Source organism: Vigna radiata, chromosome 3 (genome assembly GCF_000741045.1).
Source record: "Vigna radiata var. radiata cultivar VC1973A chromosome 3, Vradiata_ver6, whole genome shotgun sequence".
Taxonomy (NCBI): Eukaryota; Viridiplantae; Streptophyta; class Magnoliopsida; order Fabales; family Fabaceae; genus Vigna; species Vigna radiata.
Window position 1 is genome coordinate 6,929,350 of NC_028353.1, and position 22,180 is coordinate 6,951,529.

The 22,180-nt window shown below is 32.4% G+C and overlaps 4 protein-coding genes across 7 annotated transcripts; 3 read left to right on the forward strand and 1 right to left on the reverse strand.

Annotated features, from left to right (window-relative positions):
* The first annotated feature begins 596 nt into the window (after positions 1-596).
* LOC106757251 lies at positions 597-2,685 on the forward strand. Of its 4 annotated transcripts, none has more exons than XM_014639882.2 (3): positions 597-774; positions 912-1,008; positions 1,732-2,685. In XM_014639882.2, exon 3 carries the CDS (start codon positions 1,743-1,745, stop codon positions 2,526-2,528), a length of 786 nt encoding a protein of 261 aa, XP_014495368.1. In that variant the 5' UTR covers positions 597-774; positions 912-1,008; positions 1,732-1,742; the 3' UTR covers positions 2,529-2,685. The 4 variants fall into 4 exon arrangements, with proteins under 4 accessions (XP_014495368.1, XP_022635026.1, XP_014495365.1 ...); XM_022779305.1 differs by having other exon boundaries at positions 1,743-2,685; XM_014639879.2 differs by lacking the exon at positions 912-1,008.
* Positions 2,686-8,683: 5,998 nt separating this feature from the next.
* LOC106756690 (amino acid transporter ANT1) lies at positions 8,684-11,462 on the forward strand. The gene is made up of 3 exons (XM_014639219.2): positions 8,684-9,261; positions 9,686-10,333; positions 10,902-11,462. Exons 1-3 carry the CDS (start codon positions 9,046-9,048, stop codon positions 11,283-11,285), a joined length of 1,248 nt encoding a protein of 415 aa, XP_014494705.1. The 5' UTR covers positions 8,684-9,045; the 3' UTR covers positions 11,286-11,462.
* Positions 11,463-13,024: 1,562 nt separating this feature from the next.
* Positions 13,025-14,388, reverse strand: LOC106757356 (40S ribosomal protein S28-like). Its single transcript, XM_014640007.2, has 2 exons — positions 14,273-14,388; positions 13,025-13,428 (listed from the first exon to the last, which is right to left on the reverse strand). The coding sequence occupies exon 2, from the start codon at positions 13,425-13,427 to the stop codon at positions 13,230-13,232; it is 198 nt and encodes a 65-aa protein (XP_014495493.1). The 5' UTR covers position 13,428; positions 14,273-14,388; the 3' UTR covers positions 13,025-13,229.
* Positions 14,389-16,446: 2,058 nt separating this feature from the next.
* LOC106757884 (calcium homeostasis endoplasmic reticulum protein) lies at positions 16,447-20,717 on the forward strand. The gene is made up of 4 exons (XM_014640726.2): positions 16,447-16,588; positions 16,976-18,060; positions 18,898-19,175; positions 19,650-20,717. Exons 2-4 carry the CDS (start codon positions 17,018-17,020, stop codon positions 20,435-20,437), a joined length of 2,109 nt encoding a protein of 702 aa, XP_014496212.1. The 5' UTR covers positions 16,447-16,588; positions 16,976-17,017; the 3' UTR covers positions 20,438-20,717.
* Positions 20,718-22,180: the final 1,463 nt, after the last annotated feature.

The window sequence follows — 22,180 nt, forward strand, 5'->3', positions numbered from 1 at the left end:
ATAGTATAATATATATATATATATATATATATATATTACATATTGACTTTCTAAAACTTAAAAATAATTTTTGATGTTATTGTGAACTTAAAAATATTATTATTATTTTCAACTTCTAAATATCTTTTAATATAATATATTTAAATATATTTTAATATAATATATATTTATTACCATAAAAAATACACAAGAAAACGTCAACCCGCGCTATGCACAAATTTAAAACTAGTTAATTATTAAAATAAAACCACGTATAAATTATTTATCAAAATCTAAAATGTAGCTTATTAATTAAAAGTATTTTTTATGATTACTTCAATATTTATGATTATTATTATTATTAATTAGAAAGTAATTTTAGATTAATCACTAAATAATATTTAAATATTATAAAAATGTTATCTAAATATCATTATTATTTTTGATATTCTATATTCTAATCACACTTTACCTTTTTTACATGAGAAAGAAAAAGTTATCTATTATAAATTTTAATCGTCTTAAATAAATATATTTCATGTAATCACATACCAGTAGCTTTTATATGCATATTTTTTCGTTGACAACTTCATATTTATAATTACAAAATTAATATCTCGTTACGGCCAAAAGATAAAACTAATTCGATCATAAACCCTAATTTCCTTCTCACACATGCGATTCCCAAATTGCCGAGTTCTGAAGCGAATATTAGGGCACAAAAGTTTCGAAGCTGAAGAGGAAAGAGAAGAAGGAAGAGCTTAGTTCTGTTTTCGTTCAAAGACTTTGTTCCAGGTCTTTACCCTTTCTTCCTTTTGTCTATATAAATTTCACCCAATGTTTGAATATCTATGTGCAACTTTTCATTTTTCTCTATCCACCGATATCCTTTGGATTTCCAAGTCGTGGGTTTATGTATTTCACTGCAATAGGATGTGGCTTTGAAAGTGGCGTGATACTTCGTGATCCTGACAGTGTCGTGCATTGTAGCAGACAACAAATGAAAGAACTGGAGTTTCAGTAATACATGTATATCACGAGACAATACATATTAACTGTCACGATCGCGTGCTAGAAAATCAAGCCTCTATTGTTGTTAATTAGTTGATAATAAATATGATCTAGGTTGCGCTACAGGTTTTTGAGTACAAAGATATAAATCTGTTTCTAGGTTGATAAAAAGACTCAACCAATTTGTAACTTACTGGAGAGAGAATTTTTCTGATACTTCTCTGAAAATTTTTGCTGCATTTCATTTGCATCTGCACCTTATGGACTTGATTACTATTCTCCGTCTGAATTTGAATTCCAAAGAGGATACAGTTAACTTTGCAATTTGATCTGTGTGCTCATCTGAATCCGGATCAAGTTTCTTGCACTCATGATTGAATCCCAAAGTAGATACATTTAAATTGTCTATTATGTACAGAGTTATTTGTATTATGTGCTGGAGATGACTGCCTGAGTTTAGTTTGTGCCTGGCATTACCGGTGTTAAAAAAGCCTAACATTGTCACTTAATCTGAAGTCATAGTTGATATGGCAATATGATTTTTAAGGTACATTTTAAAAGTTAACCAACTTTATGTACACGACAGTTTACATCGAATATCATTATAAGCATCCTTTACATGCATACACTAATTGTTCTTACTCTTTAAGTATTTATTTTCATTTACATGATGGCTATTGATCAAACGAACCTAGAGGTTTGTTAGTGTTTAATGCTATACAACCTACTAATGGCGTGCAGGTTCTTGGCAGATGGTGAAAACAAAGCAGAAGCGCACAGGAAAAGTTCCTAGTAAAAAACGTGGTATTTCTTCCCATGACCCTGTTGATTCTCGAAACTGTGACAAAGAGCATGAGGATAGTGATTGGGTTATAGTGAAAAAGCAGAGAGTAACCATTCTGGTGCCTGCTGTGCCTCTCAATGAGAGATCGTTAACAACAAACCAAGGACCAAATCATACGCAACTTATGCCTCCTGAATTGGCAAGTAACCATGTGCAGCTTCCCATGGAGACATCTACTGTACATCCTTCAGATAATGAACATGAAAAAACCTTTTTATTGGCTGTCCAAAAAGAGATTCGTACCGAGAATAGAGCACCTCCTATCTTACCTAGACCAACTGTGGTCAGTCCATCATCTTTAGATCAGAGAACAGAATCAGAAAATCCACATCAAATGAATGGTTTGAAGTCACATAAAGTACTTGGAATTTCTAATACATCAAAAGTTATTAAGCAGCCCAGAACACTACTTGCACCAAGAAGGCCCTCCAACCTGGAAACTTTGAATAAAAACTTAAGAGCATCAAATCTGGAGAGGAAGCTTGAAAGAGCTGGTGGACTGAGCAAGTGGCTGATATCACTTGGACTGGGGCAGTTTGTGAGAATTTTTCAGGGTAAAAGTCTCAGTAAGTATCAGCTGGTAAATCTAACCATGAAAAAACTCAAGGATATGGGTGCCAATGCAGTGGGACCTCGCAGGAAACTGATCCATGCCATGGACTGTGTTTGTCAGCCATATTGCTTTGAGGCATAGTAAAATGTTTTAGAATTTTGAAACTATGTACAAAATGTTCCAAGGCATGGTACAAATGCACAACTTTTGTTTGTAGATGTTGTTATAGCTTACAGTACTGAGTCTCAACGCTTGTTGAGATTTATGCATATAATAATTACATTAGCTTTTAGACGCATTCTAAACAATGCTTCCGTTTAGATTGGTGCATCCATTCACTTCAATCTCTCATTGCTTGTTATAAGTAGTTTTACTTTTGGAACAACACCACAAAGCATTCTCTGACTGGAGCACTTTTGCAATTAACTTGGTTTAGTTTTCGTTTTTTCCCCTCAAATCAAGGCACTTTTGTAAACAAGAACACGCTCCAAATATCACTCCTTCCTTTGAGGATGCGTGGAATACTACTAGGTTGTTATTTCATCCACTCCTTAAAAGTGTAGTGTTACCTTCCATATATTTTGAAATGGGTTTCTCAAAATTCTTATTTTCTTCTCAATCAGCTGATAATATTTGCTCATTTTTTTATTCTCAAGTTACATCAACATTCCAAATCAACTTAAATAAAGTAAATATGTTATTTCTTTATACATTTTATCCTAAGCTTCTAAAACAATATTTTAAGACTTAGCCGAGTTAGAAAAAGTCATAACTTGTACTCAAGGGATCTAACTCACAAACAAGACACATCTTATCAATTTAGACTATCAAATTTTAATATAGTTTATTCATATTTCACACGGAAGCTTTATACACCACGCAAAAATAATATAGTTTATTCATATCTCACATTCAAGGTTTATAGATATCCATATAATTTTGATTTTTTTTGTGATTTTTATCTTTTTAATTAATTACGAGAAATAATAGTGATTCAATAAAAATTAAATATAATATTAATTGTTATTAAAGTTATTTATTGATAATGGATGGAAAAGATAAAAGATGAGAAGATTAGTGGTAAATTAAGAGATTGAAGGCTCTTATAACTTATAACTATGTAAAGTTGACACAAGTGAGAAATTTCAATGGCTAACATATAATATTAATCTTTATGGTCATTAACTTTTATTATTTAAATCATTATTTATCATATTATTAAAAAAAATAAAAATTACAAAAAGAAAATGCAAAATTTTATTACCTCCATCTTCTAAAAATATTTATTATCCTTTACAAGTCTATTTATGATAAAAGAAAATTATAAAATGATAGGACTTATAAAATAAGAACCAAAAATTAATATTCTAATTTATTTATTAAACGTATCTTACAACTTTAAGATTTATTCCTTTCAAAATTGTCTCTACCAAACATTAACATTTACGGGTATTATATCGTTTATACTTAATTTGTTAATGTGATTATATAATATAAAAAATTGTATACATATTGAAAATTGTTTAAAAAATAATATTGATTTAAAAGGTTTCAGAAAACAAATTTACACATACATATACATACATACATATATATATATATATATATATATATATATATATATATATATATAATTATTATCATTTTAAAATATTGCTTTTCATAAATAAATAAAGAAAGAAAAAAAAAACACTGAATATCAATTGAGATGGGTGATTGAATTGCTTAATGTTGAAATGATTTGATTGAATGCATACTGTAATTATTATTACCTCAACCAAATTAGGTTTAGTTCATAGTAATATTAAGTAAAATTTTTATAATTAATTTTATTGATTTTCTTACGACATGGAGATGATTTGTTTTGCGAAAGACAAATTAGATGGAAGGTATTTAATAGTGCCTCGTGCAATTATTATTTCATTTACCTAACACATTTCGGTTTTTGGCAGTGATGGAGCATATAGGCTCCATTCATTTATGATGTCGAATCAGACAAACTCAACTCTAACCTAACTCTTGCATTATTCACGCATTATTTGGTTAAAGTCTAGAAACACTTATTTTCTTCTTAAATATTTTTGCATAAATGATTTCTAATAAAAAAAATATAATAATAGTTTTTGAGTATTGAAAAGTCTATGTATAATTTTTTTATTAGTTTAAAGACTAAATAAAAGATAAAATAATATTTGAAAGGATAAATGGATAATATTGAGATGACAAGTAGAGTGTATGGCTGCAACAGATTAAGTTTATATAAAAACAAATGGAATGAATTGAAATAGGATAGAATAGAATATAATGGAATAGAAGTTCTAATCTCTTTATCTTGTCGTTTCAAAAAAAAATGAAAGAAAATTAATTCATTTTCATTTTATCTTTATTTTTAGAAGTTTATGTATTTTATTTGCTATTCTTATTTTTTAAAATATTTTTAAGAAAATGTTTATTTTTATATTCGTACTTTAAAGTCAAATTCTTCGAGTGTGGGATTCCTTCCTGTCTAGCACGTGTTACGTGTGAAATTAAAATACTTTATAATTAGGTAACAAAATATTATAGGCATTACAACAAGTCTTGTATTATTATCTTGATGAACTAATTATATTTAGATAATAGAAATCTTCATATAACTATGAAGTGTGGAAGTTGAATTGATTATTGTGCTGATTGAAGTTTCATTCACTTAGACCTCCATAATTTATTTATTTTTAAATTATCATTGTCTATTTCTTCTAAGCTTTGATTAGTTCCAACAATTATATCGAGATTCGTACAACTCTTTAAAGTTTTTTTTATCCACCTTTTTTTTCTCTAAAATTATGTTTAACATGGATTTTTTTAATATTACCAATTAATTATTTCCTCTATATTATTAATTCTTTATTCTATTTCTAATAAAAAAAATTATCTTCTTATCAATAAAAAAATAAATAAAAATAGTAAAACGTTTTTTAGGTGCGCTAATCTTTTTACGAAAAGATATATGCATGATATCATCTCTATAAAAGGTGCAGAGAATGTAGCATCATGAATTAAAAAAAAAAAAAAAAAACTCCTTACAAAATAACTAAATATATAATTGCACACAATTGAGAGTTCATATGAGTTCAAAAACACAAAACATAATTATAATAGGAGTGATTAATTTTGAATAGTCGTTGTTGGACATATACATATTTATTCGTACCAATCCTAATCAAAAGAAGAAGGTACTGATGTTGGTCATTTGATATTGCTTTCCTTTAAGAAGGTAGATAGTGCCTTTTTATGATATTTACATGGTGTCTATACCTAACATCTCTTCTAATTATGCGTCTCTTGATCTTTTCATCTTAGTTACTCAGTCTTGACTTTGTTCCTTGTTCCCTTCTTCGTTTAGGTGATATTATTTCTAAATACTTGAAACACTTATAACAAACATGAATTTCCAATTCACAAAGATTTTAAAAACAAACGAAGGAACATACATCAGTCACTATATGAGAAATTACACTTGACTTAGATTCAAGCATTCACCTAAGCTAAGCTAAAAATTTCTTCTGGATCTATCTTTTGTTGCCTAAAAATTACCTTATTTATTTGATTCCATACCTCCCCAATAATTGCTAACCACATACCTTTCCCGATGAGATTTTCTTACTATTATGATTGAAAAGATTGAATTGTTGAAAATTGACTATAGGTTGATTATGATGCACCTTAGTCACCCACATTCATCTATCACACATGTTCCATATTCTATGAGATACTTTGATTGAAAAGTATAGGTGAGCCACACTTTCCTTATGATCTAAGCATAACTCACACAAGTTATTTTGTAAATGTATCCCCTTTATAGGTAATTTGTCATTTGTTGGTAACTTGTCCAAGAGCACTCTCCATCCTAATAGATGTGTCTTTGGGATTACCTTGGTGCTTCATAGCATTTTAAATACACTTTTCCTATCCCTTTATAGGTTTCTCTACAAGATATTATATGTAGACTCCATTATAAAGACACATTTATCATTATACTTGTCAAATAAGCCCCCATCATAGGACTCGGCCCTAGTCCACATGAATTGGGACCAAAAAAGCCCTCAAGACTAAAAAAATATTTTATTGAAAAAGCCCACAAGATCCTAGCCCACATTCATCTAGATTATTATCTTCATCCAACTTATCCATCTCCACTATTCAATAAAGTTATATTGTTATCTCTCTAATATGACGATTAAAAGTTTCTCAATAATTAAAATCAAGCATTCTATCTAATTAGATATTAAAGTATGTCTATAATTTTATATGGGTTAAGTTTGTTTTTAGTCCTTGAACTTTGACGCAAAATTAAAATTTATCCATGTTTAAAATTTTGATACATTTTGATTCCAAAACTTAAAAATGAATAGATATGGTCACTTTAACCCAATTACATTAATTTTTTTTACGTGTCAAACGAGTTTCATGCTAACATTTGAGTTGTTTATATCGTTTGACACATTATCGCTTCAATGTCTACTAAGAAATGAGTTTGACATGTAAAAAAATTTAATGCAATTGTATTAAAATAACTATATTCATTCATTTTAAAACTTTGATGTGAAATTAAGTTGTTCACGTTTGAAACTTTGATACATTTTGATCCAAAATTTTAAAAATTAATGGATATAAACACTTTAATCTAATTACATTAATTTTTTTTACGTGTCAAATAAGTTTCATGTCATTATTTGAGTTGTTTACAACTTTTCACATATTCCTACTCCAATGTCTATTAAAAAAAATGTGTTTGACACGTCAGTTTTTTTAACATAATTGGATTAAAATAATTATATCTATAATTTTTAAAGATTGAGACTAAAATATATCAAAAATTTCAAACAATTACAAATTTTAATTTTCCATCAAAATTCAAATACTAAAAACATAATTAATCCACCAAGAAAATAAAACTTTCAGGACATAACATTGTAATTTTAATCTGTGATAGATATTTACTCACCTATTCAAACACAAAATCCCTTATTTCCAAAAGTAAAATTTTTAAAATATTTTTGTTATTTAATTCTCATTGTGTATTATTGATTACAAATTATTATTCGTATGATTGCTTTTCACCTAACCTTTAATTAGATTGTATATATCTATTGTAATATAGAAATAAAAGGGTTAAGATGAAATCAATTTATTAGACCCGGTATAATTAAATATGGTGTTTAGTGCACACAAGATAACATGTATTACCCAAATACTTTTATTGCATGAGATGATATAGTTAATGATTACATATTTAGAATGTATTATGTATAATTAATATTTTAATAAACAGTTTATAGGCTTTACTGATTCATATCTTTTATCAAATAAATGGTTTTAGCTTTTATAATTTTAATTGCTTAAAGCTGGTTTGCATACTTTTAAAAGTAATAAAATTTAATACAAGTGTTTACACTATTCAATGACATAAATGGGGTGATATATACAGTGTTCATAATAAGATTCGACATGTTTCTCCATGCCTGATTTCAAAATTTAACCATTCATTTTATTTATTTTTCTCAGAATATTCTGATTTTATTTAATACTTAATATTTAATGGTATTACTTTTATTTTACAATTAAAACACTTTAGGGAAAATATTATAAAATTGATAAAATTTGTTATAATGAACTAATTCACTCAATATGTGTGAATTCGATGGAAATAATGCAGAACTAGTAACCTAAATACACTACTAGCAAACAAATAATATTTTCTATTTAAAAATGTAATATAATAGAGTTGGTGTCAGTATCAGTATATATGATATATGGTGGGTACCACAATGATAATGGTACTTGTTCATAAAGTCTATATATATATATATTTTTGAATAAGAGTTTTTTTATTTAATTATATATATATATATATAATAGAAATGCCAACAAAATAAGAGATATACTCCGGATAAATTCATATTAAAAGTGGATTTTAAATTTAATTTAACTCAAAAAATCGGTTTTACTCAAAAAATCGATATAAAACCGGTTTAATAAATGAGATTTGTACTTATTCATATATTATAAATTGATTTTATTTCTAATTGATGTGAGACTTCTAATCCATTTTAATACAGTATTAATTTTTTATTAAATTTAAAATACAATATTTTGATACAGTAAAAAAAAAAAGTAAAAAAGTGATACGATCAAAATGTTCTAATTTTTTTTTTTTATATAATATACTGTTAAAATATGTTTTTCCAATCCTTAATAACACAATAAATAACGTAGGAGCTAATAATAAACTTAGATTTAGCATAAAAGTTTGAGCTTAGATAGTTCTTTCATGTTCTGGCAAACAGCAAGGTTTCATAAGAACAGAGCTCATTTGGAAGTAGCTTTTACCACTTCTTAAGGATTAATTATGCGTGTTTTCTCTGTTGTCGACCCATTAAATTGAAAGAGACAACGTTGGGCAACGTTGTCAATGGTCACTCATTCATTATTTATAGATTCATCACCATCAAACTTCGGTTCCTAACTAGGCCTTTTGGATTTTCGTTCTCCTCGCTGTAACGAACAGTCCCCTGTCATCTTGTCTCTGACAGAGCGTCACGTGTCCCGCATGGTGAACTCATTTTCAGTCAATCGTTAAGACTCTGGGTAGATCGCGAACATACAGGGAAGAAATATGGAGCGGGAGAAAAAAAACATGGCATCTCCTCTGCTGGAGCCTGTGCCTTCAAAGAGGGCTTCCAAGCTTCAAACATTGGGAAACATCATAGTCACCGTTGTCGGAACTGGAGTTCTTGGATTACCCTTTGCTTTTCGGATCGCTGGGTGGGTCGCTGGGTCGCTTGGGGTTGCTGTTGTCGGCTTATCCACTTACTATTGCATGCTTCTTCTTGTGGGTGATTCAATCGTTGCACAGAAATCTCTCTTTTTCCTTTATTTTAACATGTTAGAGCACAGTACTTTATCCTCATCTAACAGTTACGTATATTTCATCTTTTGAATCATTTCTGCTCATAAAATGTGTCAAATGGCAGTGTAAAACCTAAATTTTCGATTTTTTCTTTCTTCTTGGTTTTGGGACAGAGGGTATTATGAATGATTGCAAATTGGCCATTGATTATTGCTTTTTTTTGCTGTACATAAATGGATATTATAATGATCCCTTTCATACCTTTTCATTGTGGGATGCACTGTGCCATTGACTTGCTGAAAGGAAAAGGAAATAAAGGGCGTTAACTAATGTTACTGGGTACATGTTTTGTTTTGTGATTGCTCTTCCTGTCTTTTTAAGGTTTTGTTTTATTTCTTGGGCACAGGTTAATTGCAGAGACAAATTGGCGTCTGAAGAGCCACTGGGGGAATCAAACACATATGGAGACTTGGGTTATAGGTCTTTCGGAACCCTAGGTCGGTTTGTGACAGAAGTTATAATTGTGGTAGCACAATGTGCTGGATCTATTGCTTATTTTGTGTTTATTGGACAAAACTTTCATTCTGTATTTGAAGGCCAAAACATATCAATGACCTCCTTCATATTTATGTTGGTACCTGTTGAGATTGGATTGGCTTGGATAGGGAGCTTATCTGCTTTGGCACCTTTCAGCATTTTTGCTGATGTTTGCAATGTCTTGGCTATGGGAATTGTGGTGAAGGAGGACGTACAACGGGCCTTCGGGGAGGGGTTTTCATTTGGAGAAAGGACAGCAATCACATCCAACATTGGGGGATTGCCATTTGCAGCAGGCATGGCAGTATTTTGTTTTGAGGGGTTTGGAATGACACTGGCTCTAGAGAATTCTATGCAGGATAGACGTAAGTTCCCAATATTGCTAGCTCAGACTTTTGGTGGGATAACTCTTGTGTACATTCTTTTTGGTTTTTGTGGTTACATGGCTTTTGGTGAAGAAACCAGAGACATTGTGACCCTCAATCTCCCAAGGAATTGGTCATCTCTTTCAGTGCAGGTAGTAAAGACATCCACACTTCAAGCTCTTCAGTTAATCTGAAATAGTTTTCTTGCTGTTTGCTAATCAATATTGATCTATTTCCTCTCTTTTCTTTTCTTTTATGTGTTCTGTTCCTATACCAGTTTAATTTAGGATTTTCAAAGAAAGGAAGTATCTGATTGCATTTGTCATTGACATGGACTTCTCTGTGTGTTAATCACATATGCTCACAATTCCAGTAGGCTTGTTGTCATTGCAACTTCTAAAAAAACACTTGGAATAGCAACATAGAATTGATATGACATGGTTGAATCTGTTTGAAACCCTATTGCTGGAAGGTGTTTGATAACATCTGATGATGATATAATATAATCATGACTTTCAGTTTGTGTCAGTTAATCTATTTTACATGAAATCATCATTCCTTAATCACATACACATCCCATATTGTAATTTGTCCTTAGACATGTCTACTACCGTAGTACAGTTTGCAGAATACCATTTCAGATTGCATGAAAAGCCAAGCCCGGACTCTATTATCTTCAATTTTTTTGTTGTATTTATATAACATTTTGTATGATGCCAGGTAGGATTATGTGTTGGGCTTGCATTCACACTTCCAATCATGTTACACCCAATTAATGAGATTGTGGAAGGGAAACTCAAAATCATTTTCAGAAACAACAATGATTCAACGGGACCAGGAAATATCTGCATATGCATCAGCCGAGCGATTGTGGTGGTTGGACTGGCAGTGATAGCTTCATTCGTGCCAGAATTTGGTGTATTTGCCTCATTTGTGGGGAGTACCTTATGTGCAATGCTCTCATTTGTTTTGCCAGCCACATTTCACCTAAAGCTACTTGGCTCTTCTCTACCCTTCTGGCGTAAAGCCTTAGATTTTATTGTACTATTTTCTGGATTATTTTTTGCCATTTATGGAACTTACAACACAATAGTTGGAGTTTGATTTATAAACATGTATTTTACTTAGTAGAACCTTCTGCACAACTCAATTCATTATTTTTAGCCATTAGAACTTACTGTAAAGCAAGCCTGCAAAATCGTCTGATTCAGAGTTCTCGAGTGAGTTGTCCACCTTTTTGCTATTTTCAGTCCCACGGAGCCCTAATTGTCCTTTACCAAATTGTAAATTTGATTATTCTTTTAATCTATAAAGAGGAAAAGGGAGAGGGAGGTTCGAAGCATCACTTTCTTGATTCATGGATAACAATTTTCCTGAACTCAACTAGTTTAGTATTTGAAATGACTGATTACATAGATTGTTTATAATGGATGGGAAGAAGTACTCCATAATAGAGTTGAGTTCTTTTTCCTTTATTTAATTCTGTTGAATACTACTACCACTACCTAGGTTTAAGAGAAAACAAAATGAGGTAGCATATCTGAAAACTTTGTATCATAACCAAATGTAAAAGTATTGCACAGTGAAAATAAGATGAAGTTATATGCACTGCTTTGCTGTGAACAGGGAAAGTTTACATCGACGAATTGTAGCAGCCGCTTGCAGCTAGAATTGGAATAATAAATCCATTTCACGTTGCCACTGAAACATTGGATCACTTAAAGTAGACACGTTTATTATATTTGTTCGACACAAAAGTTTGTATTCCAAAAAGTAATACCTTTGTATATGTTGATTGGCATAAACTCCCAAAGTAAATGTTACAGTAAGCAACCCCCTATAATAAAAGACCAACTACTACATGATCAGTTGTTGGTGAAGGAATCCAATCAGCAAGAGTGAAGGTGAAAGGCTGCTATTAATTTCGATTTAAAATTTTTGTTGTAAAAGTGGAAGATGGTTGCTTTTCCTTAGTCTGGTACATTCTCGTGACATCCATAATTGTGAAATAGACTGCATAATATCTCTGTTTTTTCTTATGCTACTTTGTATATTAAACTTTCTAGAAATCTTTAATAAATCTTTTAAACTATGTAATCTGAAAAACTAAATTTCAAACAAATCTTCTAAATTATATAATCTTCAAATAAAATTGTGTCACGATAACATAATTTATAATTATAAAACTGAAAATCCAGATTGAATTTTCAAGAAAAATCACACCTCAAAAATTCTGAAACATTTAATTCAATTTATTTTTATCATGAAACTGTCGATTTGAAAATTTTGCTTATTCCCGAAGATTTGTTTCGGGTTTTGTTTTCCATTTCATAAGAGTTCACCAGGGAAAAAGAGCTGCGAATTTTTTTTTTGCTACAGAAAATTCTAAAAAGTTCGTGTGCAATCTACACGTACTAAGAACAATTTAATAAAGAACATTGCCAAGAACGTCCTAGATCCACTGCATCTTCACGAACCAGAAAAAAACTGTCAATTAATCAATTTTCAAATGATTTTAATAACTGCAGGTAAAAGGGCAACGAATTACAAAACAATACCACATACATTCTTCTTTAAAAGTTGACCGTACAGTGATTTCTACATTCTGGCAAGTATGAACCTTTTTTCAGATAGTTATAATCCAAAATCATTGTTCTCAGAAAAGCTTACTCTACCGAAGTCACAATGTTCAGACTACGTTTTATCAAGAATTTCTATCCGAAGTGCTCCTAAGATACAAATCAAGATAACAGTCACAAGTTCACAACAATAGCGACCCTTTTAAAACTTTTTAAGAGATTTTTAACTTTTAAACAGAAAATTACGCAGTAGGAATAGCTAGCTATTAATGGAAGCCAAATCATATATTAATCCATAATTCATATATTAAGACAATCATACTTCAATCTTGAAAACTTGGATTAAAAACAACAAAATTCAGACCATAATTCGAATGGAAACAGATCCAAAACAAAAAGATAGGCTGATATAACCTATTGCATCCACTAACTACCACAAAACCCAAATCACTGTTTTGATGTAAACCATCTAGCGCAATCTTCTTGCTTCCCTCTCAGATTCGAGTAGGGTGAGAATGTCTCCTTCTCTCACAGGTCCTTTCACATTCCTCATGATGTGACGATTCTGATCATCCAAAAACTTCACTCTAACCTGGGTCACCTGCCCTCTGGATCCAGTACGACCCATAACTTTAACAACAAGAGCATGCTTCACCTGAGACTCCATCCTGCTCACACACAAACAAAGCTTTTGAGATGAAAGTGGACACAATTAGGTTTATTGTATGACAGATAAACCACAATAATCCTAACAGAAAGTAAAAATTGAATACATGCAAACTGACATGAAATGCCAAAAATATATCCACAGATTCACATAAAAGCACACGACTATACCTGTGATTAGATAAAGAATAAATAAATATTAACATCACGCACACAGGAAAAAAGAAAATCTAGTCCAGCAATAATATAAATAACAAATTTTCACCAAATATATGTACGCTTTGTTCCACAAATTATACATAAGACCCACCAAATATATGTAGGCTTTCGTTGGAGGAGGGCTAAACGAATATTAAATTCAACATGAGATCCACCAAACAGTTGACGATTTGGAACAGTAAATGATTTCCGACGGTCAAATTTTCAAATGAAGAAGATTAAGGAATATAACAAATGACAAAAAGTATATAAATGGATAAATCCAACTGAGCATTTGTTAAACCATTCGGGTATACGCTAATTTACCAAACAAGCCACAAACTTGCCTAAAAAAGTATAGAATCAGTCAAAACTATGTGATCCCCAATCGAGAACAAAAAATCAACCACAAATTCCATGTCACGTAGAAGACAATAATTCCGGAATGAGGCCGCAAACGCAGTAACAGATAACAATACACTTCACCGTATTTCAAAACTCAAATTAAGAAAAGCAAATCATAAAAAAATTTCAAATCACGCAAACGGGAAGCTATTGAAGCAAGAGAAATACATAAAAAAATAACTAATTAGAGAAAAGGGAAGAGTTGTTGATATAAATCGATAAATCGATAGGGCGAGTTCTCACCTGAAGTAGAAGACGAGTGAAGGAAGTGGCTAGGGTTTTGCGATGCCTGCTAACACTATCACGAGACCAGAGGAAGGATTTTGTATCTTACCAACATTTATATAGGACCCAGTTATTCGCACAATGACGTTTTTACCCATCATGTGTTTTTGTGGCGAGTAATATAAAATAATGCTATATTTTTTTTTCAATATATTTTGTAATTCTGTATTATAAATAAATACATAACTAATTTTTTTTGATAAAATTTAATGTTATTGCATTTATATTGACTAATATATCCATAGTAATAAACGCCATACCTATGCTTGGTTTACGCAATTTTTAAAAAATTGTATCCTTTGATATAAAAATATTTTATGTTTAAGCATTTAGATAAAATGTATATTGTCTTTTCTTTTGTTTTTAATTGATAAGAGATTTTTTTTTTCTCCAAGCAGGATGGGAATTGATTTGATAAATCAAGTCAATATTTTGTTTTTCATTTTAACTTTGAAATAAATCAATTATAATGTAGAAAGTTCTTATTTTTCAATTTAATTAATAATTGAACCGTTTTTATTTCATTTTTGTTGTTGTTGAAATGTTTCAAAAAATATATCAAATGTTTCGAGTAATTTTTTTATGAGAGGAATGTAAGCTAACATGAAAGTAGCTCAAAAAAAAAGTTTGAATGTGGAAATTTTGTTTATTGATAAAAAATAAATTTTTGGATTGGAGAGATAAAATGAAAAACAATGAATTACTTCAAGATTTTAAAAAATTCTTTTAAGATGATGATATTTTGACAACACTTTTTGACAACGGGTGTTGTTTGAATTTATGTTTAAAAAAATATTTAAAACAGACCAATCACAAACTGACACGTATACGTTATAAAAAAGTTGTTAAAAAAATGTTGTTAAAAGGACTTTTTTCATTCTTTTATCGAAATAAAATTTGGATAGAACCTACTCCAACATATAGTGGTATCACATTTTACATTTTACAACGATATCGCAACTAATATGAGTATCTCCACTTAGATGTTTAAACTTTTTTTTTCTTTTTACATTTCTTCTTTTTATTTTGATTTTTTAGTTTGTTTCATTATGATATTATTTTATTACCATTAATATTGATGTTGTGTATTTAGTTTTAGGATGACAACAGGTCGGGTTGGGCACGAATAGTGTCTACTCCAACTTGACCTGCGCGGATAAAAATGTACCCGTCATTTGACCTGTTACCTGTCGTGTATTCGCTTAAAAAATATCTGCAGATATCTACAAAAAATAAAACAAAATTATTTTATATTTTTTAAAATAAAATTTAAATAAAATTACAATATATACATATATATATATATATATATATATATATATAATATAAATTAAATTAAATATAAATATAAATTTAATTTTAATTAATTTTAATCCAATAAAATATAATGTTATTTTATTTTTCATTAAATTTAATTAAAAAATATATAAATTAATTTTTTTTTATTTTTTGTGGATAGCGGGTACCCGTGGGTTGGGTAGTATACCCGTACCGACCCGTTTAGAAACGGATATTAGAATATCCGCTACCCGTTATCTGCGAATAATAACTACCCGCCACAGATACCCGTGTTCACATATTTTTTTTTGCCATCCCTAATTTAGTAAATATTTTATAATAGATCGAAGAAATTACGAGACATGTAAATTGGTAATTTTAAAAACAAATAAATATGAAAATAGGGTTAGATAAGTCAAACTCTTTTCTAAACAAACGATTAGACAACTAGATTATTATTGTCATTATCATTACTATTATTACTATTATTAATTTTATATTCACGCACTTAGTCATAATCAATTAAGAATTTAAGGTAATGATGAATTTTTTGTTTGGTAAAATAACGGTGAAAAGATAATTGTTTTTCTCACCATTTATTTTCACTACAATTATAATTTTAATCCACTCTATATCTCATTTATTCGTTCACAAAATCCATATTCATCCTTAAAACAAACACAAATGAAATTTGATGATCGATTATTATTATTATTTTTTTAAATTTGCGGAGGGTATTTTTGAAACTAGGAGGTGCAGCCAGAAACGTTTGGAGGTGCAGCAAGCATCCTTTTAACAATTATCGTTGTATTTACCCACAATTTATAATGGGCTTTGATTGGCTGCAGGAAAAACAAAACGGGCTTTTTGTTTAGTGTCGTCAACTCGGCGAGCACCAGTGTATAATCCAGCTTGGCTTCGTCGACGGTGCGGTTTCACCCTTGGGGATCCCCTTTGCCAAACTCTGCAGCGCCATTTTCAGCAACTTGCTTGCAGGTACATATTCTGTGTTTGCTTATCAGTGTTCTTAATTTGAGCCTGGAATTTGAAATCCCTTAATTTGGCTTTAAGCTTTAGGCTAGGTTTTCCGAATTGACAACGTTTATACTTCGAGTTTCGACTATCTTTTATTTTTTATTTTCGTTGTTTTGGCACAATTCAAGGAATAAACTTCCGCTGAACTTGTTAATCATTAGACTATAAGTAAAGGAACCCTATCGAGCCAATTATGTTTTTCAGAAATGATGATTTGATTTGATTTCTAGTGTTGCAGCACTTTTGAGTAATGCATATGTCAGGTTTAGATTATATAATAGGATCAGTGGTAACCACCTGTATATGATAACGGAAGTCAAGGAGTTTTAAAGTTTTCTTTGGTTGTAGGTGCATTAGTTAAGACAATACTTCTAAAGTGCAGTTGAGGTTATGGAACGTCAGGGTCATGATTATACAGCTGCATCTGCTATGGCATATGCTCAGCAACAGAGGCAAGCTGCTAATATGCAGCAACAACAGCAGCAGCAACAGTTTGGGTTTCATCCCCAGCATCAGCAGTTTCCTTCATCAATGCACGGTCCTCCTTTTATACCCCCAGGTCCAGGTCCTGCACACCCCCCTATGCAACAATTTCCGTATCATCATGCCTTGCAGCAGCAGCAGCCACTTCCACAATTACACCCTCATGCCCCTCCCCCGCCCCATCTCCTTCTTCAGCAGCAGCACCAAGGACCGCCTGCATTCCCTTCACATTATCCTCCTTCTCTTGTTCCGTCTCCTTTTTACGATTCTGCCCCACTCCCCGTCGCTCCTCCCTCTGATCCGGATCTCCACAAGCGAATTGACAAGCTTGTTGAGTATGCAGTGAAAAATGGCCCCGACTTTGAAGCTATGATATGTGAAAAGCAACGTGACAATCCTTCATATAGTTTCCTCTTTGGCGGGGAAGGCCACGGTTACTACCGTTATAAGCTTTGGTTGTCAACTCGTCCACCGGGTGGTCCATTCAACCCGCCTTTCCCGTCATCTTCCATGCCCATGATCCATCCCCCTCCAAATCCAATGATGAATCCGTCTCCTCTAAATGCTTCTCCAATGAATCCTGCAGGAATTGGGTCTTCACCTTCAATGCTAGGCCCACCTCCTTTCCAACAGTTCTATGATCAACAACACCACCATCAGCATCCTCAATCTTTTGCGCTTCCTGGGCGGCCTGAGTATGATCAGTCATCCAATTCTTTCAAAGGACCCTCTGGGCCACTTCCATCTGATATCGCAATGGAGCTCAGTAACGTTCTTAACAATTTAAATGGTACAAAAGAATCCATCAAAGGTGCAAAACTTTGGTTCATGCAGAGATCTCCATTTGCACCAGCCCTAGCAGAGGCTCTTAGAGACAGGGTCTTTGCATTGGATGAAGTCGAGAGACAGTTACACATAATATACCTTGCCAATGACATCCTTTTTGACAGGTAGCATAACTTATTATTTCTTTATTGAGCTTAATTATTTTTTTTCCTCCTTCCCTTTCAGAAACACTATTTGGTCGGCTAGCATCTGATAAGCTCTTAGTAATGTGCGTCTAATAATTAGAGAGAGTGGCTTGTGCGTACATGGTCTTTTCCCTCTCTGTTATGTCAAAATAAGCTTGTTTATTAGTATAGATTTTTCACACTTGAAGAACTTTGAAGTAGCTAAAAGCAGTTTATTTTCTCTTAAGTCATTGTTACAATTTTCCACTGTATTTATAGAGTACAGTAGTGCAGAATACAAAAGGTCAAGAAACCCTAACCCAATAGTTGAAATAAGAATAATAAAGAACATTACATTTCAACATTCACCACCATTAGTTTTTGTCTGATTAGTGTATTAATTTCCTGATACCATACTGCGATAAAAAATCATGTTTAATAGGACTTGCAACTGTTACCGATCACTATCCGTACTCATATTTTCATTTTCTCCAAAATTGTTATTTTTCCTCCAAATCTTTTGGGAAATAGTCGGAAATCTCATGAAAATAGGCAAAAAGTATGTAGTTATTATATGGATGCACTTTTCAAGACAAGATGCTAGTGTATTTGGTCTCGGTGTTTTGTTAACTGTTTCTATACTTTTCTATTAACTGTTTATATAAAAATAGAGCATTTTTTCCCATCAAATTGTACTTTTTTTGCATGCTTTTGGCACGCCTAGATGTTTTCCCTCTTACTTATTTTCGTCCTGGTTATATATTCCTCTTGACATTGAAGCCAGAGTCTATGATTCTACTTTTCATCATCATTGACTTTTGTATCACTACTTCACAGCTTAAATAGGAGAACAAACGGCAATGACCTTGACAGTGAAGCTCTTGCCTTGAAACCAGTTTTAGGCTCCATGCTTGCAAGAATTTATCATAACCCACAAAGCAATGAGGAATACAGGAAAAGATTGCAGCAAATGGTGGAGTTCTGGGCCTCTAAAACGGTATACGATCAGGATACTATATCTTCACTTAAGGGTGAGATGATTGGTGGGCTGCAGACAAATCCTTTTCCTGGGGCTTCAAAGGATTTATCTTCTGCTTCAGCAGAATCAGTTGCAGGTAAGCTTCACTTTTTTAATCAGGATGTTTCATGACTTGCAGAATTCAGTGAAATCTTCTCTAGGAAGCTAGATCATTTCCTATATTTGATTTGAATATGCCTTTTTCCCTATATGGGAAATAAAAACACCAATGCCCCTCTTGCTTTATGGAATTTCACTCCCTCATATGACCCTTTAGGAGCTGGAAGGGGTGATTTCAGTAACTTCTGTTGTCCCAATTGTTGTAAATTTATATATTCAAACGTTGCAAGCTAATTTGATTTTTTCTCTGGCATGTTTTTCATTTAGTTTGTAATAAATGACTAAGCAGGATATTGTGATTAATGCTCACTCACACGGGCCATCAATGAACTTGAGACAACTTAGTTCTCTTAACATTTTGTTGACGCTAACAAGAAATTTATTACTTTAAGTATATTTATTATTTGATTTTGGGAAGTATTTATAGTTTCTTCTCCTCTCCCTGTTGCAGGAGTTTTGCAGACACCTAACCATGTTGCCCAGCAGTGGCAAGCTGATAGGTTAGGCTCTGGTTCAAATATCTTAGATCAAGATCGTACTGATAAGCATGCAGCTCCAGCGCAGTCACTATCTGTACCCCTAGCAGCTCAGCAGTTTCTTCCAAATCCTGCTCCTCCTAGTGCCTTTCCTGGGTCCATGGCTATTCCATCTTCTGTTCAACCCGCTAACCAAGCACCTGTTGGTGTTCATTTATTGCCCCCTCCATCATCCAGCACCGGTGAACAATTGCCACCATATCCATTATTCCCACCTGGCCTCATTCCTGGAATGGTTAGAAAGATGCAGATCGGGAGTGGGGTTCCATATTCTCCTTTGAGCCCTTTGGATATCCCAACCATCATACCCCCGTCAACTGTGCCACCGTCTGAAATTCTTCAAAGAGTGTCAAAATTCTTTAAGGAAATTGGAGAGGTAAATCCTTCTGAGGGTCCTATGAATTCTGATTCAAGAGATGAAGATGATGAATATGATAGAGAATTTGAGAGGGAGCCAGCAGTACGAAAGGGAGGTGCTTGTATACCTCCACCTCCAAACTTGCAGGTTGATCCAGAGACAGGGACCTATGCTGATGGGACAGTAGAACGGAAACCTGGATCCAGTGGCTCGGGCAGGTTAGGGCTGGGGGCCACTGCCAATCCCAACGAGGTGAGTCAGTATGATGATGTATATACATCTTACAGGAAGCAGAGAAGCACCAATTACCATTCATCAATGAGTGCTAGAGCTGCAGCAAGATGAAAGCTTCAATTACCTTTTCATCTGAAGTTTTGGATTCTGTATGTTAGAGTGGGTCTGTCAGCTTTGTCTTTATTAACATTTCGTTAGAAGTCTGTAGTTAAGCTGAGGCTTTTATTTGTTTTTATGTTGTGCCAACGATCCAATGTGTTTTGTCTTCTGTATTCATGGACGTCTGGATCCATCATTCGTTGAACAAAACTGAATATCCTAAAAACTTTAACGGCATTCATGGTAAATTGGTTAAAAATGAAATAGTAATCCCGTTGTCTTCTTTGCTAAAGTTTGATTTTGCTATACTGTTGAATGGAGTTTCTGTCTTGAATCTCTATACCCTTTGTTCATCCTAGTCTCCTTGTCTTATTTAACGGATTCTGTTTAGTTGTTTGATTCACCATGTTTGAGTGAGTTGTGCTTTGATTGTTTTTTTCAGTTCAGAGAACCTTAATTATCCTTAGCTTTATATATTATATTATATACAGAAAGAAATTAAAAGGGATGGTCATAACATCACTTTCTTCAGTTATTTACTTTGTGCAGTGAATTTTTCATCCCAATATTGCCTTCTAGTGACCATGGCTTCATGACCGGGATCAAGCAGGATAACTAAAGAATTGAGCTGCGCAGTTTGATGGCGTTGGGTCAGCAACATACTCAACTTGGGCAGAAAAACTGTAAAGCTGACATGACAGATGAGGAAAATCACTGAGACTTGACTTGAAACTGACATGTTAACAGCAACAGCTAATTCCTTAACGTTAATGGGAGCCACGTGGTTTATGTTTTGTCATGTCTGCTTTTGGCTGTGGAGGTCAGCCACATTGAAAAGGCTGTCACTTGCAATGATCTTAACTGAATCTTATCTACCTAGGCTGCCCTCGCGTAACGCCATGCAGTCCTTTTCTATAACTGTTTGAGTGATGAACTAACGGGGAAGGCTTACCAGATCGAACCAAAAAATGCCATAATTCTGCCAGCCACTTGATCCTAAGCCCCATTCGGTTAGCGGATAAGATAACCCCAGTAAGCTTGGCATCGAGCAAATCAGAATTCCGTTAAATAGCTTCAAATCTTAAAAGGCCCCACGTGGAGAGTTGTGTGTAGACTCAGGAGAATCTTAGGGAACATCCTGGGTCTCACCTAGGTTCCTCTGCCCAAAGAAAACCATTTTATAATCATTGCTTCTTCATCCATCTCCCATTATCACAATCTCTGTCCAAACAGACATAATGGATGCTCTCCCCACTCATACAGGCGTGGACATCCACTCTCCCTTTCCCGTGGATCTCCTAGTGGAACACAAACAAGACATCGATTCTCATTCTCTTTTCGCACCAACCAGACACACATCAATTTTCAAAAACTTATATCAAAAAGAAAAAGGCAAAGCTTTCATTTTTATGTCTGCTTCTGCACCACCTTTTTTTCTTTATTTATAGCCACATCTTCAGGTTATATTCTTAGGATCTATATATAAAATATAGAGAACTAGTTGATTATTATTTAATTACTCATCATAAAATATTATTATTATATCTTATAAAAAAACGCTTAATTGATTCTGCATATAAAAATTGTCAAAATACTCTTTTATTTATAATAAATGTCGTCTGTCCAAAATTGGTCCTATTAAAAAGAATTGATAAAATATCTCAAAAGCTTATATTGCATCATTTTGTAAATAGTTTTTGACCTTTAAAACTTGTTTGAACCTTAATAATTCTTTTGAATAAGATATATTGGAAG